General features: G+C 43.7%; 1 protein-coding gene across 1 annotated transcript in view; it reads left to right on the top strand.

Annotated features, from left to right (window-relative positions):
- CCN4 (cellular communication network factor 4) overlaps positions 1-15865 on the top strand; it is a 60868-nt gene extending 45003 nt beyond the window's left edge. Inside the window, exons 2-5 of the mRNA XM_006123536.5 lie at positions 1384-1663; positions 4297-4554; positions 6090-6283; positions 9213-15865. Of these exons, the coding sequence (XP_006123598.1) occupies positions 1384-1663; positions 4297-4554; positions 6090-6283; positions 9213-9512 (1032 nt within the window). The 3' untranslated portion in view covers positions 9513-15865. The remainder of the gene's footprint in view (positions 1-1383; positions 1664-4296; positions 4555-6089; positions 6284-9212) is intronic.
- Positions 15866-17541: the final 1676 nt, after the last annotated feature.

The following is a 17541-nucleotide window of genomic DNA, read 5'->3' as shown; positions in this document are numbered from 1 at the left end:
AACCACTACAGTTATTTCCTGTCCCAAGAATGGCCAGAAACAATACTGGCCCTATGTGCTATCCGTTGTCAGCAATGGGCATTTTTAATGCCCAGCTGTGAGGGACAATGAAAGGGAGTGTGTGTGCTCAAATTGTAAAATAAAAATGATCTATGAATTAAAAACAGAAGAATGATGGTTTGAGGGGTTTATTTGTTTTCATCTTTGCTACTTATGTTGCTTGATCTGTAGTTTCCTAGCTGCACAAGCTGAAACCTGTATCAGCCAATCTGTTTGCTTGCTCTTGCTTACACCAGTCACTGCAAATGCATTTGCTTATAGAGTTGTGCCATGATAATGCACTCATAGGATTGCTGTACATTTTCTTTTTATGTCTGGATTTGCTCTTTAAGTAGTTCTAATGATTAACAACAAAGTAAATAGACTTCTCTCGTTTGGTGATTGCTCGCTGCACACATTGAAATTATGCAGTGGGAAGGGGCAATACTGAAATAAAGGGCCTGCTTTTTTTCATTTTTGCTTTGATGTCACTCTGGTGTATTTTATATTTTATTTACATGGGTTTAAAGTAATTTATACTAACTTTAAGAGCAGAGCAGCCTAAAGGGCTCTCCATAGAAACAGGACATGGGCCAAAGCAAATACACTGCATATATTGACAGTGATTAGTGATATGTTAACTGTATCTACAATAGATTTGTAAGTGTATTTAATAAATCCTGAAATCACAAACAGGCCATATTAGGGTCAGACCAAAGGTCCATCTAGCCCAGTATCCTGTCTTCTGACCATGGCCAATGCCCCAGAAAAATAAGAGACCAAGTACTCATCTGAAACTCCTGGGAGCTCCTATGAGGACAGGCTGGCTTCCTGAGATCCCTGCCTGGTCTCATTTTACAGTAAGACTCCAAATTGCCTCTTGTACAGTATTTGAAGATTTCTGTCTCCAGTTCTGACCAGCTGGGAGAAGGGCATTGGTTAGGGATTTCAGATAAGCCAGGGCTTCTTAACCTTCAGATCATGAAGAGGCCTCAGGAGGTCACAACCTGTTTGCCCTTCCCCAATTGCTAAAAGGAGCAATGGCTCAGCTGGGAAGGGTAGGAGAAGGGTCTCAGTATGGAAAAGTCTGAGCATCATTCTGCTAAGGGCATCCAGGATGGGTGCCTCTCCAGACTGCTGGCCCACTATCCCAGGCTGCTGATGGAGATTACTCAACAAAAGGGAGATGGACGCTCTTCAGATGAAGTCCCCTTCCATAGTGCTTTGCTGTGGTCCCTTCATTCCTTCTGGGTCACTTTGGGTCACTTGAAATGGGTTAACTGGTGGATAAACATTTCCAAGCTCTTCCAGACAGGACTGAGAGTCTTGTTTGTTCATTTGTAGGCCATCTCCCCGGACTCAGCCACCATGCCCCCTGCTGTCACCCTGGTGACTGAGGGCTACACACGGACTCAGTACTGTAAGTGGCCATGCGAGTGTCCCAAGTCGCCGCCACGGTGTCCAGCAGGGGTCAGCCTGATCACCGACGGCTGTGAGTGCTGCAAGGCATGTGCCAAACAGATCGGAGAGAACTGCACGGAGGCAGATACCTGTGACTTCCACAGGGGCTTGTACTGTGACTACAGTGGAGACAGACCTAGGTACGAAATAGGAGTATGTGCACGTAAGTGATGTACATATATTTTTGGCTTAGATACACCGCATCGGCAGCTCCTGTTGCTCTGAATGTCCCTGGGATTTGTCTATGAACATAGTTTCGGTAACCGGGTTTGGTTCTTTAAAGGATTTGAAACTACAGATAGAGGAATACTCCTTTTTAGGGTCAAACAAAGATTTTTTATTTTTTCTATTTACTTTATAATTAATTTTCTATTTAAATCAATTCACTATTTTTGATTCTTTTAAGACAATATAATATACAAAGAAAAAGTAGAAAAACAGTACAGTAAAAAAACAAGAAATAATAATTTCTCCTACAGATATACCCTCCTGATTTACCTTTAAACAATTTATGGAGTTAACAACTATATAATACTCACGTTAAGAAAGATAGAAGCATTGCTTAGATTCAGGAGATATTCTTTTCTTTGTTTTTCCTTTCTTTGGATTTTTTGTTGCAACTTACGACTGGTGTTCATTCCCCTTTCGGAGTTTATTTGTTCCCCTTTCGGAGCTTATGTGCGGCAGCGAGATTCAGCGCCGGGGAGGGAGCCCTGGTTGATCAGACCTGGCTTTTTGGATTCACAACCCGTCCGCTCGTGGTCTGTTTCAGCTAACTTTATATACCCTTTTTCGGTATTTTGGTACTCCTCCACTCGCCTGACAATTGCTGACATTAGATTTTTGTTGTCTCATTCTGCCCTTACAAAAAACTTTCGTCTGCTCCATTTGGGATAATCAGCACTTTTGTTGCATACTGCTGTCTGAGTTACTTACTTCCCTAAAAGCGGGGTTATTGTTGGTCAACCAATCAAATTTTGTTTTTATTTTTATCTCCTGTATCTGACAATGCTGCCTTTCCTTTACACTTACAATTAAACTGGTGCTCATTTGACATATTCTAGGTAGGCCTCAACACATCCCTTTCACACATAGTCATAAAAATGCAGGACTGGAAGTGTCCTCAATGGGTCATCTAATTGCGTGCCCTACCTGCAAGGCTGGATGACATAATAATTAGACTAGCCCATTCCTGACAGGTGTGTGTCTAACCTGCTCTTAAAAACTTCCAAAGGCAGAGATTCTACAGCCTGGCTAGGAATCAGTTCCAGAGCTTAACAACCTTGACAGTTAGGAAGTTTTTCTTAATGTCCAATTTAAACCTCCCTTGCTTCTTGTCCTATTCTCAGAGGTTAACGAGAACAATTTTTCATGCTCCTTCTTGCAACAACCTTTAGTGTACTTGAAAACTGTTATCCTTGTCCTAGCTCAGTCTTCCCTTTTCCAGACTAAGCAAACCCCGTTTTTTTCAATCTTTTCTCACAGGTCATGTTTTCTAGTCCTTTAATGCTTTTTTTTTTTCCTGTCCTCGTCTGGACTTTCTCCAATGTGTCCACCTTTCCTGAAGTGTGGTGCCCATGTAACCCACACACTTAGGCTATGTCTACACTACAGCGTTTTTGCGGGAAAATGGCCACTTTTTCACAAAAACTCGCAGAGCGTCCACACCTCAAAAAAGATATTTTGGCCTTGGAAAAGGGTTCAGAAAAGGGCAACTAAAATGATTAGGGGTTTGGAACGGGTCCCATATGAGGAGAGGTTAAAGCGACTGGGACTTTTCAGTTTAGAAAAGAGGAGACCGAGGGGGGATATGATAGAGGTCTATAAAATCATGAGTGGTGTAGAGAGGGCTGATAAAGAGAAGTTATTTATTAGTTCCTATAATAGAAGAACTAGAGGACACCAAATGAAATTAATGGGTAGCAGGTTTAAAACTAATAAAAGAAAGTTCTTCACACAGCGTGTAGTCAACCTGTGGAACTCCTTGCCAGAGGAGGCTGTGAAGGTTAGGACTATAATAGAGTTTAAAGAGAAGTTAGATAATTTCATGGAGGTTAGGTCCATAAAAGGCTATTAGCCAGGGGATAAAATGGTGTCCTTGGCCTCTGTTTGTCAGAGGCTGGAGAGGGATGGCAGGAGACAAATCGCTTGATCATTATCTTCGGTCCACCCTCTCTGGGGCACCTGGTGCTGGCCACTGTTGGCAGATAGGCTACTGGGCTAGATGGACCTTTGGTCTGACCCAGTACAGTCGTTCTTATGTTCTTATATGTTCTTATGATTGATGCTTGCCTTTTTTCCCCATCATTGTTACACTGTTGATTCATTTTTAACGTGTGATCCACTATGACCCCGAGTTGCCTTCCCAGAGCACTTCTTTCCAAGCAGTACTCCTTCCTTTGCAGTAGCATTGTTGCTTGCTGCAATTTTCTGGATCCTTATGATAGTGTGTTTGGATGCTTATTTGTAAAGAGAACTTGAAACTTTAAGAAAAACTCAGTGGATGCATGGGTGACTCCTGGCAGATGCAGCGAGGAATAAAATACATTGTTCAGACCTGAGAAGGAATCTGCCACATCCCTGGTACCTAAAAGGGGAGTTACCTGACTAGGGATAATAAGGCCTGAAATAGTAAGGATCTGCTTTGCTCTGGAGCACAGTGGTGGGGAGTTCCCAATGAAAGAAATTTGTTGTTCTGAGGACCATTTATGATTTTCATGGTGTGTGTTCATTCTCTCTCTCTCTCTCTCTCTCTCTCTCTCGCTCTCTGTCTCTCTCTGTGTCTCTTCCTTTTAGAAATTGTGGGTGTGGGTTGTGTCCTTAATGGAATCCGGTATAAGAATGGAGAGACCTTCCAGCCCAATTGCAAGTACAACTGCACATGCATTAATGGAGCAGTGGGCTGTATGACACTTTGCACCAATTCACGTCCTCCCCTCATCTGGTGCTCGAACCCAAAGCAAGTCAAGATCGTAGGCCAGTGCTGTGAGCAGTGGATCTGTGATGACTCAAAGAAGATCAGGAAGACATCGCCGCGACACATCTCGTCTGCAGGTAGAGTGTGTGTGTGTGATGGGGATCGCCTTGGCCAGCATGGGGAATTGTCACAGCTAACAGGGCAATCTCTGCAGCCTGCCCTAAAAATTAAGTCCAATAGCTGGTAGCTGCAATGAAATCCAATCCTCTGTGACTCAGACAGAGTGAGAGACCTAACAGCCCCTGCTGTGTTCACACCCGGCAGCGGGTTTATGCAAAATTCCCAAGTGCTACTGACAACCGTGTTAACCACAGCAAATGAGGGGGGTAGGGAAGACTGCAGTGTGGACTCCCCCCTGCAAATCACCCTTGTGACTCCGTATTCTGCTACTGACCAATGCAGCAGTGTAGAGGTGCCACACACCTAGTGCACTGCCACATCACCGTATCTGACCAACTTTGGGACTTATGGCACAACCAGCCATAAAAGGTAGGATTGCAGGCGCCCCAGCTAAAGCATGTTAGCTGAGAAAATAGGCAGAGAGGTGACAGCAGAAAGCCACCTTAAGTGCTGATAATGCCTCAAAGTCTTTAGTCTATTTATCCTCATAACACCTGGTGAGTTAGGGTAGTGTCATTCTCCCCATTTCACAGATGGTGAACTGAGGCACAGAAGTTAAGGGACTTGCTCAAGGTCATACAGGAAGTCCGTGGTGAAGCAAGGACTGGAATCCAGGTTTGCTATGACCTAGACTAGTGTCCTAACTACTGGGAAACCCTTCATGTTCATCAAACATCCGTGAACCCCAGCAAAGTGTGGCTAAGGTTCTGGATGGGTCTCCTGATCTGGGTTCAAATCCTTGCTCTGTCTTTGTGTGACCTTAGACAAGAAATTTAGTTCTCTGAATAGAGCCTGTGTCTGTCTTGTCTATTTAGAACATACATTCTTCAGGGCAGGGTCTGTTTCTTACTCTGTACAGCATCAAGCCCAATGGGACTTCTCTCTTCCTTGGGACCTCTAGGCTGTGCTGTATTACAGATAAGGCCAGCTAAAGTTCTGCAAACTGCCTGAACGTCTGAGTTAAAGGCAGTGAATACATTAAACCCTGAACCCAGACTGATGGGGCCAAAATGCAAGTGCCGCCTAAGTTCTCTGGGGAATATTCCCTCACCCTATTTAGAAATGAAAGGCTCTGGGAACTGCAGCCCTCCACAAAGACCATGTATGGACCATTCCCTAAGGAAATGAGTCAGCTGGACAGTACAGAAATATGCCTTTCTCTCATCTCCTCTCATTCTGACACTGAGTGGTGCGAGGTTCTATTGTTAATTATTTGTATTGTGATGGCCTGTGGGAGCCCCTGTCTAGGACCAGGCCGCCATGGTGCTAGACACTATACAGACAAAGAAGGCAACCTCTGTCCCAAAGGGAAGGGTACCACAACCATACAAGAGACAAATGCCATAGGGCGATAAAGTTCTGAAACAGAGTGGAGCAGAAAAACAGAGCCATTTTCATTGGATTTCATTATTATTCAATGTATCTGCCCAGCAGTTAGAACGAGCAAGCATGTTTGTGTGGTAAAATAATGTCCTCTGGGTTTGGTCTGTAGCTTACAAAGGAGAGAATGAATCCTGGCAGAAGAACTGCATCATTCACACCTCCCCCTGGAGCCTCTGCTCGAAAACCTGTGGGATGGGGATCTCAACACGCATTTCCAATGACAACCACCAGTGCAGGTTCATGAAAGAGAGTCGCCTCTGTAACATGCGGCCCTGTGAGGTGGATATAACCAAACACATTAAGGTGGGTCCATTTCACAGCTTTTCGTTCACTTGTTGGCTGCCCCTGACGGCCCAGGTGCAGGGAACCATGAGAGCTACATGTTGGAGAGAGTGATAAGTTAGCTCTCCTGACAATGAATGAGATGGAGAATAAGGAGACACTGACTTAGTTTGTCTGCACTTGCATCCTCTTTCCAGAGAGGGATGCAAGTGCAGCTGAGCGAAATTGCAAATGAAGCGTGGATTTGAATTTCCCGTGCTTCATTTGCATAGTTGCATTATGGTGCTATTTCAAAATAGCACGACTTCGAAAAAAGAAACGCTGTCTAGACTAAGTTATTTCGAAAGAAAATCCTTCTTCCGAAATAACCCTTAATCCTCCTACAATGAGGTTTACCAGTTATTTTGGAAGAAGGGTTTCTTTCGAAATAACTGCATCTACACAGCGTTTGTTATTTCGAAATAGGGTATTTCAAAATAGCAGCAGTCTGCGATTATTCAAATGAAGTGCAGGAAATTCAAATCCGTGCTTCATTTGCCATTTCACTCAGCTGCATTTGCATCCCTCTCTCGAAAGAGGGTGAAAGTGTCGACATACCCTTACTGATTAGCATTTTCAGCCTGTGGACTAGATGCACTCTGGCTGATGCAGATAGGTGAGATTTCTCATCTCTGGACCACTAGGGCCCTATTCTTTCATTGCAGGACGTAAATAGCAGGATGATTACAGGATGATTGCTTTAATTTCTGTCAGGAGCTCCCTATAGGTGACAGCAGCATGCCAGTTGCTCCCTCAGATGTGCCCATGGCTGTGCTAGTAGAAAGGCCATCAGGAATGTGGTGTGTGCTCTCTGTGGGTGTCAACCAAAGGTCCATCTAGTGCAGTATCTTGTTTTCCAACAGTAGCCAACTCCAGATACCCCAGAGGAAGTGAACAGAACAGATAATCATCAAGTGATTCCATCCCTGTAACCCATTTCCAGCCTCTGAAAACACAGGCTAGAGACACCATTCCTACCTCTCCTGACTAATAGCCATTGATGGCTCTAACCTCCATGAATTTATCTAGTTCTTTTTTGAACCCTGTTAAAGTCCTGGTCTTCACCACATCCTCTGGCAAGGAGTTCCACAGGTTGACTGTGCACACATGAAGAAAAACTTCCTTTTGTTGGTTTTAAACCTGCTACCTGTTAATTTCATTTGGTGACCCCTAATTCTTATGATATGAGAACAAGTAAATAACTTTTCCTTATTCATTTTTTCCATACCAGTCATGATTTTATAGACCTCTATCATATCACCCCTTTTCCAAGCTGAAAAGTCCAAGTCTTTTTAACCTCTCTTTGTGTGGAACCTATTCCAAACCCCTAATCATTTTTGTTGCCCTTTTCTGAACCTTTTCCAATGCCAATATATCCTTTTTGACATGAGGCAACCACATCTGTATGCAGTATTCAAGATGTGGGTGTACCATGGTTTTATATAGAGGCAGTAAGATAGTTTCTGTCTTATTCTCTATCCCCTTTTAAACGATTTCTCACATTCTGTATTTAACAATATGTATTTTTTCCTTGAGAAATGTTGCAAAAAGCGTGCATCTGTTGCCAAGTGCCTACATTCATATGCTGAAATGAGGGTTTTTGCAGGACTTAAAAGGCTGCAGGGTCTCTACATCAGGGCAGTATTTTATACAGCAATGCTAACCTCACACGGCAGGTGAGGACTGCTAATTATAGCCGATTGAAATTTATCTGTAGAGGAAATGTTCCCATTACATTTTATCAAACACTAGCTTTTTCATGGGAAAAGATAACTTGACTTAACTTTTCAATTATTTTCTGTGGGAAAATTTGAAATGAAACAGATGCTTGTTTAATTTTGACTCAACATTTGTTTTTCAAAAGCTGAAAACGTTTCAAAATGAAGAGTGTTGAGGTGTTGGGTTTCTTTTATCATAGAATCATAGAGCTGGAAGAGACCTCAGGAAGTCATCAAGTCCAGCCCCCTACCCAATCCTAACTATGTCTCTTCGGCTGTGTCTAGACTGGCAAGTTTTTCCACAAAATCATCTGATTTTGCGGAAAAACTTGCCAGCTGTCTACACTGGCCGTTTGAATTTCCGCAAAAGCACTGATGAGCTGATGTAAGATTGTCAGTGTTCTTGTGGAAATACTGTGCTGCTCCTGTTCAGGCAAAAGCCCTCTTGCGCAAATCATTTGCGCAAGAGGGCAAGTGTAAACAGCACATTACTGTTTTCCGCAAAAAAGCCCCAATCGCAAAAATGGTGATCAGGGCTTTTTTGTGGAAAACTGCTTCTAGATTTTGCGGAAAAGCGTCCTGCCAATCTAGACGCGATTTTTCCGAAAATGCTTTTAACGGAAAACGTTTCCATTAAAAGCATTTCCGGAAAATCATGCCAGTGTAGATGTAGCCTTCATGTTTTCTTTTTCCTACTCAAATTTTTCAACATCTCCATCTTTGGAAATGCGGCTGAGAAGCAAAAGGAGAGAGAGGGAGGGAGAAGAGGAGGGGAACTGGGAGAAAGTGGGAGGAGGAGAAAGGAAAAAACAGTTACTCTTTCGAAGTGGAAGAATTTTGGAAAAGTAGAGAGGAAAAATAAAGGGGGGAAATGAAAAAGTATGGGGGGTGGGGAATGCACCCTAGACATTATTTATTTTGTCATGTTCTGGAGAGCAAGAGGGAGGGAAAAGACATTTTAATTTGGATTTTTTATACATAATTTGGAAAAAAAACTTTGAAATGAAACCTTGTTTTGAATCTTGTGAAGCTGAAGCCGTTTGGAAATGTTGCCATTTTTTACTGTGTTCCATTTCTTGACCATCTTTGTGGCCATTCTCAGAGAAGAGCTACCTGCTTGGGGCAAAGCAGTATCAGAGTACCATGCAGTAAAAATTAATCTGCTTCCCTTTCTGTCCTCTCTCCTGTTCTAGCCTGGGAAGAAATGCTTGGCCGTGTATAGAGCAGATGAACCAATGAACTACACCATATCAGGCTGTGTGAGCAAAAGCACATACAGGCCGAAATACTGTGGTGTCTGTACAGACAACAGGTGTTGCAACCCATACAAGTCGAAGACTATTGAAGTGAGGTTCGAGTGCCCGGATGAAACGGGATTTTCCTGGAAAATCATGTGGATCAACGCCTGCTTTTGCAGCCTGACTTGCAAGAACCCCAATGACATCTTCGCTGACTTGGCACATTACCATGATTACTCTGAAATAGCAAACTGAAGTGGTGGAAGGCTGGCGTGAGCTACTGCTCTGATTTTACAGAGGTTTTAAAATAGGCAAATCTTTCATCCAGTGCCAAAGTAACATTTGTTTCCCAAAGTCAAGATTAAGTCTTGTTTTGTTTCTCACTATTTTTAGAGACTTTGAAGCAGGCAGGATTTTCCGCTATAGCAAACTTCCGTCCATTAATGAACGCCAGGGTTCCAGTTCGTTATTAGCACCCAGCTGATCAAATGTCTCTATTGAGTCATGTTGCTCAGATACCATGACAGAAATGACATGCCTGTTGGCTGTTGTGCACCATGGATGGTGAGCATGTTAAAAGAGCATCAAAGAAATGCATTGTGCCAGCAGTTTAATGCCCGAAAAGGATTTAGATTCCAGAAAAATTAGCACACATTATTTCAGCAATGATGTAACTGCACTGTTGCTATCAGTGGCTTAGGCATGGGCATAGACAAGGTTCATGTACTGTCATTCTTTGAGCTGCAAAATAGGTATTGATTTTTCTTGTGTCAGTAAGGCCACAATGTCATGTCCTTTATTAAGATTCTGGGTCAAATTTTGGTCTCGGTTATAACAATGTTAGGGCACATCTAAACTACGATTTTTTTTTTTCAAAAGAGAGAATGCAAATTCTATGGGAATTTGCATATCTTCTTCTGATCTCGCTTTTGAAAGAGGATCTTTCAAAAGTGAAAATAGTCTGGACACGTTTTTTTCAGGGAAAAACCGCGTAAACCTCATTTTTTAAGGAAGAGCGGTTTTTTTCTAAAAAGGTTTTTTTTTTTTTTTCCCCAAAAACCCACGCCCAGACTACTTTCACTTTTGAAAGCTCCTCTTTCGAAAGTGAGATCGGAAGAAGATATGTAAATTCCCACAGAATTTGCATTCCCTCTTTCGAAAACAAAACATAGTCCACACATAGCCTTAGTCTGGAATCACTCACTACACTCATCACTGTAGCTGAGATCAGCCCGGAAAATGTCACGTGCTACCATTCTCTATGGTAAAATCCATGGGCAGAGCTTAAGGGGAAGAAACTTTCTGCAGAACTCTCCTCATGTTGTTCCACTTGGCTGGATGCAAGCTTCCCCATGCAATAAACCCACAAGGCTGGCCCAGATCTCTCGGGGATTTCTAGGAATTGAGGCCAGGAACTTTCTTCTAGAATTCCTGTACTGCTGCTGCAGCTCAGAACCCAGTCCCTGGAACTTTGGCAATGCCACTGCATGGACCCCAAGCAGATCTCCACCACAGGACAGTTCTCCAGCAAAGATAATGTAGACCCAGACTTCCCTGTTGTTTCCAGGTAAGCGCAGCAGGCCTGGAGCAGGAAAGTTGTGCCTCTCTTCTTCCCCATTCATTCAGATCTATAAGGAAAGGATAAAACACAAAGAATGGTGCCAAGGAGGTAGTTCAGAGCATGCTGCCCTGCCCTGTACTGTTACAAGAGGCAGTGTTACACACTTCTCACCCTGCTCTCATTTCCACTAGAGCCCCTTGATGCAGATGTGTGTAAATATAATTGGTACCACTTTACGGTTCCAGCAGCATGTAAAAATGACTTAATTTATGGGAACATCTGGCTCATCCCATTATTATCCACACCACTGATGAGAATACATGAGTGGAGTGGAAAATTTGGGGGCCCAGGCTTTATAGCTGCATTGGCTGTTCCTTGCAAATTTAAAATAAAAAAAATCTATTTACAATTTTACAGAAGGGGTGTTGACCAAATTCTGGATGAGAGAAAAAAAGACCAGTCACTCATGTCTCAGGCAGCAATGTCTGTCACTGGCCCATGGTCTAGACTACATGAGAACATAGAAAAAGCCACACTCGGTTAGACCAAAGGTCCATCTAGCCCAGTATCCTGTCTGCTGACAGTGGCCAATACCAGATGCCCCAGACGGAGGGAACACAACAGGTAATCCTCACACGATCCCTGTCCTATTACCCATTTCCAGACAAACAGAGGCTAGTACAAACAGAGGTTTTGTACATTAATGTACTTAATCTCCATGAATCTATCTAGCGCTTTTTTGAACCCTAGTCTTCATCACATCCTCTGGCAAGGAGTTTCAGAGGTTGACTGTACACTGAATGAAGAAGCTTTTGTTTGTTTTAAAGCTGCTGCCTGTTAATTTCATTTGGTGACCCCTAGTTCTTATATTGAGGGAATAAGTAAAGAACTTTTCCTTATTCACTTTTTCCATATCAGTCATTATTTTATAGACTTTTATCATATCCCACCTTAGGCTCCACTTTTCTAAGCTGAAAAGTCCCAGTCTTTAGTTTCTGTTCATATCGGACCCATTCCAAACCCCTAATCATTTTTGTTGCCCTTTCTGACCCTTTTCCAATACTAATATATCTTTTTTGAGATGAGGCAACCACATCTGTACGCAGTATTCAAGATGTGGGCATACCATAGTTTTATATACAGGCAATAAGAAGTTCTCTGTCTTATTCTCTATCCCTTTTTTAATAATTCCTAACATTCTATTTACTTTTTTGACTGCCGCTGCACACTGAGTGGATGTTTTCAGACTTGACCTCCCATTCTAAGATAACAGGGAATTTAGCGGACTCTTGTATATTGCATCAGGTCATTTCTTTTGCATTGATTTTTCAGTCTCTCCACATCAGCTATAAATGATAGAGTGTGAATAGGATGTGGGAGTTTAGCCATAGGGGAAAAAACTCATTTTTACTATGCCAAATCTATAATTCCTACCAGTGGTGTCCAGTCCTGTGTAAAGAATAGTTTATAACTAGAAATAAATTGCACTTAGGGGAGAAAAAAACCCCTGTGAACACAAATTAAAATTGGGGTGAAATATTGCACTTGGAAAGACATTCAGAGCAGAGATTTTTCTGGGACTCTAAGCATCTCAATTCAAAAGCACACCACTGTAAACTTTCTTTCTCACTGTTGTGCTGCCCTGCTGTAACCCTTTTATAACCCTTCTTCTGGGGAACTCTCACTATTGCCTCCTACTGTTTTCTCCAGCTCCTTATCCACAGCACCAAGATTATTAAAGCTATTATTTCCACTGGTTAGAGTTCCTTATAACTTGTCTGCATTTGAAGAGGTAACTTCCAAGGGCCAGATTTTTTTAAAACATATTTAGGTGTCTAATTCACAATGAAATTAATGGGAGCTAGGCAGCTCACTACCTTTAATCAAACTCTGGCACCAAACCCATTGCAAATCCAAGCCAGAGTGGTTGGGGGCAGATCCTGCAGCCGAAGATGAACTATAACAAACTACACTCGCTGAGGTGCTGCTACCGGCATTTTACTTACTACTGGGATAAATCCTGCTGCACTTTTATCTAACCCTTATTCTGAAAAACTCTCATTGCCCCACAATAGGCGTTCTGCTGGGGTAAAGAATTAAGACGTGTATCAAAAGGGGAGGGTTAGCACTGATCTCTATTCTCCTTAGCCATCAGTTGTGCCTTGATTTATAGACCTCTCTGAGACCTGGACTAGCCTAGAAAATTGTTGGCTTGAGTATGCCGTTCAGGCTGTGAAAAATCCCCACCTCTGTGCTGTGTAATGCTGCCCTAACCCCCCTCTGCCCCAGTATTAGGTTGACAACAGAATCAATCCGTTCTTCCAGACCTATGGGGGCGGGGTTAGATTCTCGATACTGAAGAGAGAACCCCTCCCAACAGCATGGCAGTGTTTGTAGCAGTACTGCTGTGTCGCTGAGGCATTTCTAGTGTCGCTCTGGGTCTCTGATCCCAGAAATCAAGCCAGCTTGTACCTGACTCTTGCATGGGAGCGCTAATTGGGGAGCAACTACAAAGCACTACGCCTCTCCCCTCCTCAGACCTTTCCTTGGCTCCTGGAGGTTTCATGGTGGAGGGATGTCAGGCTACGTCTACCCTGCAGACATCCCTCCAGTATCCTGAAATAGCTATTCCGCATCCTAACAGCAAGCCTGTTATTTCAAAATATAACCGATGCGCTATTCCGACATCCCTGTGAGCTTCATTCTATGAGGAGTAAGGGACGTTTCGGAATAGCACGTTTTCGAAATAAGTGCTGTGTAGACAGCGCCAAATTATGAAATAAGCTATTTCAAAACTGACTCAAAATAAGCTATGCCGTTTGCATAGTTAAAATTGTGTAGCTTATTTTGAGCTACGAGTGCAGTGTAGACACCCTCAGAATCCTAGACTTCAGTGACCACAAGTACTGCTGTATGGGGGAGATGGTGGACAGGGGTGAGTTGTGCAGCTCATCCCAAGTCGGTGCTCATGATCCTTGGGTAGCGCACACACATGATCATGCATTTTTCCACTTATAACTCCATGCTGCCCCCTGAATGATTTATAGTACTATAACAGAGGGGCCAGAGCCATGAGGTGGAGCCTGGATTCCAAAGGAGAGGGGTTCATGTGTGGGCTTTGGAGTCATCTCTCACGCTACCTGTGCCTGAGTTATGCAGTGAATTGCGGGCGCTAAACCTCCCCAAACTTCCCGTTTTCTGCTTCAGGCTAATCTATAAAACCATGTACATACCCTTTGGTACTTGTCTGTGGCTATGTAGATACTCACATATAGTGCACTATATTTTCATAGACACAGTGGCAAAGAGAGAGACTAGGCAACATCGTCAAAGGACATAACCAGAATCACGCTGTAGGCTCATTGGTTTAACTTTTTTTACTGTCTGTCTAAACATTAGAGCTGCCCTAAGGATGTGTTGGCTGTGGACTGTTTACCTCAGTGGTTGAAAGAAGCTATTATGAACTGATATGCAGTTGGCATCTCCAGGCTGTTCTCAAGTGATGTGACTGCCAAACAGCTTTTGTCAAGACACGTCCACGTTTCATTTGTACCAGAGCCCCATCTGAGAGACCGACAGTGGGAGCAAGTTAATTCCATTTGTGGTATGAGATGGAACCCTTCTAATACAGTTTTGAGAAAAAGTTAACCTGGTGGTTCAGAGACTGTGGACATCTAAGTTCACTTTCTGCCTCTGCCACTAGCGTCCTTTGACAAGTCTCTTAATCTCTCTGTGCCTTAGTTCCCCCATCTGTGAAATAGGGACAATAAGAATCTTATTCTCCATGCTTTGGCTAATTAATTTAGCCTGTAAGTGCTTTGAGGAAGTTCTGGCTCTTGCTTTCTGTTTACACAGGGCCCTAGCACAATGGGCCAGCTGATCTCTGCAGGTACTGTGAGGTGTTACAGTAAAACAAGTAATACAACAATAATGCAGGGAGAAAAATGCCAATCTCTGGACAGGTGCTAGAATTCTTTTGGTGCTATGTTTTACAGCAAAGGTAAAATACTCTGCTGGGAAAGGGCAAAGAGAAGGCCTTTTTTTTTTTTGGCCCATGCCCTGTTTACTCCATGCACATCATTTCATGGTCGTTCATGTACTTGTATGAGGAGAAGTGTGTGTGGAATTGGAGGATCTGTGCTTGCTGCCTTCAGCAGCAAAACTCTGGTTGGGTTTGTTTTTTGTTTTTCGTTGAGGTCAGTAAATTGTGATGGCTCGCTTTACCTCCATCAGGCCTGAAGGCACAAACCTCAGAGGTTTGAAACCATTTAAATAATAGGTACACCTGATGCACAATTTAAAGTACCAAATATATAACTTAAACGAGGTGCCTTTGCACTGAGTCAATTGTAACTTAAAAATACGAAGAAATGTATATTAACCTGTAACCCCTGCTTGCAGGAAGTGGTACCCTGTCTCCCTCTAGTGGTGGCTAGGACCCCCTAGAACTTCACAAACGTGCTGCAACCTTGGCTAACGGATGTGTCCTTTAGCATCATAGGTCCCAGGTTTGATCGCCAATGTCCGTGCAGGGGGTGGTGTTACATAAAATGCAAGTATGTTGCACTCTATTTGTAATTGTTGGTAATGTAATTACGAGTATTATATTATCTAGGGAGTGCGGGATGCTACAGAACTCAAATACTATGCAATATTTTAAATTAAGCCACTAATTCTCTCCTCCTCCTCCCCCGCGTTTTTGGTTTTGTTTTGGAAGACAAAACAGTGTAAGGTGCTTTAAGAAGAGCAGCATATTAAAACGATGGGCCGTGTTTATAAATGAAATGTAAGCACAGCCTTCTCCATACGCATATATAATTTCAAACTGTGATTTCATTATTTATATAACTTCCAGAGCTGTGTTTGTAAATATCATTTTCTGGGGTACTTAGCAATGTATTGGGAAGATGCAATTGGCTGGGATCAAGAAGCCCTTGAGTTACGCTCGACCTGTAAATGTGGGACTTGATTGTTAAATATGGATGTAGGTTTTCCCAGCTGAAATGCTACAGCTATGCTTCTGAGGGAATAAAGAACTGCAAAACAATGAATGAATACACAACTGCTTTCTTTTTTAGAAGCTTCTAGAAAATGTGTGTGTGAATCTCTGTGTGTGTGTGTGTGTGTGTGTGTGTGTGTGTGTGTGTGTGTGTGTGTGTGTGTGTGTGTGTGTGTGTGTGTGTGTGTGCGCGCGCGTGTGTGTGCGCGCGACCACACACATCAATTATGGTCTTCCCTGCTTTTTCGTGCCTCTTAACTGGCAGGGCCCAAATGTGAGATGTCATGTGTGAATGTTGCCAAAATCTCTAAAATGAAAGATACACAAAAATTATTCATGGAGGAAACTAAAAATGCAGTGGGATCCATTCCTTTAGCGCAACACCCTTCATCAGCCAACTAACCTTTGATTTGTGTCAATCTGTCCCCTCCCTTGTACGCTACCTCCCTCTGGGCCAGGACAAGCCTAAGTGGATAGTTTGGGCTCCATAATGCCTTTCACCACTTCCTATTAGAGGGTGCAGAAGGGCTTTTCCTCACTAGGGAGGAACCACTTGCAATTCCATGATTAGGCCTCAGTTGTGCGCTAAGTCAGAACTAGCATCAAGCACGGCCACTATCAGACCGAGTGTATGTACAGCGCTAGCACAGTGAGGGCCGGTGCTACGCCTGGGGCTCCTGGGTGACACTGCAATCCAAACAAGAGACTGAAGTATTTTATTTCTTACAACAAGCTGCACAGGGTCACACCGTTTGCTGCTTTCCCAGGCATAGTAACCACAGGCAGCGTGCCCAGCCATGCCTGGCTCTCAGCCACTTTCACTATTGTTCCTGTTACTATGAGGGTCTCAGCCAATTTGTCCTTCAGCTTCTCAGACAAGAGGAGAAAGAGCTGCCCATAGCTTTCTCCTCCCAGGCACGTGGCAGCCTCCAAGGTGTGCGCCCTCCATTTGCCAGACACCAGCTTTTTGTTTCACTGGTTGTAGCTGCACCTGATTACATAGATGACAGTGCCCCCCCCCCCCCGCCCCCCCAACCCTCGACTCTGGGCTGAGAGATCCCCTCCTGCAAAGGGGAGACACTCATGTAACATTTTATGCAGGTGATAAGGCGCCACTGGACTAAAAGAGGAGCAGGTGCCTTCCCTTTCCTTATTGCTTTGTAGCCTCCTTTCCTAATCTTCCAATCACTTCCTCCTTGCCCAGTCATTTTCCCTTATGTTGCTCCACAATCTCCTGGCCCACAGCCGCTCCCCTACACAGATCGCCTCCAGATTTTCCTTCCCTCCCTTCGTCCATCAAACAGGCCCCTCCTTTAGTTTCCTTCTCTGTCCCATGTTCCCCTTGCCCCCCCAGACTCTATCTTCCTATTTTCCTGGCACTGCCCACCCGGTCCCAGCCACGCCCCTCCAGCTCTCTCATGTCCACACATTTCCTTGAACACTCCAGCCTCAGATTTCTTGCTAAGGGGGGTGCGTGGGCATGTACTCTCCCCACAGGCTCTCATGCTGTCAGTTGACAGGGGAGTTGCAGCCACAAGCTCCTGCTAGATGTAATTTTCATCTCCCCAGCCCTCACTTCCTCCTTGCCATGTTGCTGCGGTGGCTGATGCGGTGTTGCCAAACCCAGGGCGCGGGGTTTCACTGATTGCATGGAACAAGTAGCCCAAAATGTGTCAAATATCAGAGAGGCCACATTTTTGCAATTTGAAAAGAACTTGCCACGG

This window comes from Pelodiscus sinensis, chromosome 2 (assembly GCF_052426305.1).
Source record: "Pelodiscus sinensis isolate ZL-2025 chromosome 2, ASM5242630v1, whole genome shotgun sequence".
In the NCBI taxonomy this organism is placed as follows: Eukaryota; Metazoa; Chordata; order Testudines; family Trionychidae; genus Pelodiscus; species Pelodiscus sinensis.
The sequence above is the reverse complement of the archived record's forward strand: the minus strand, read 5'-3'. Positions and strand labels throughout refer to the sequence as shown.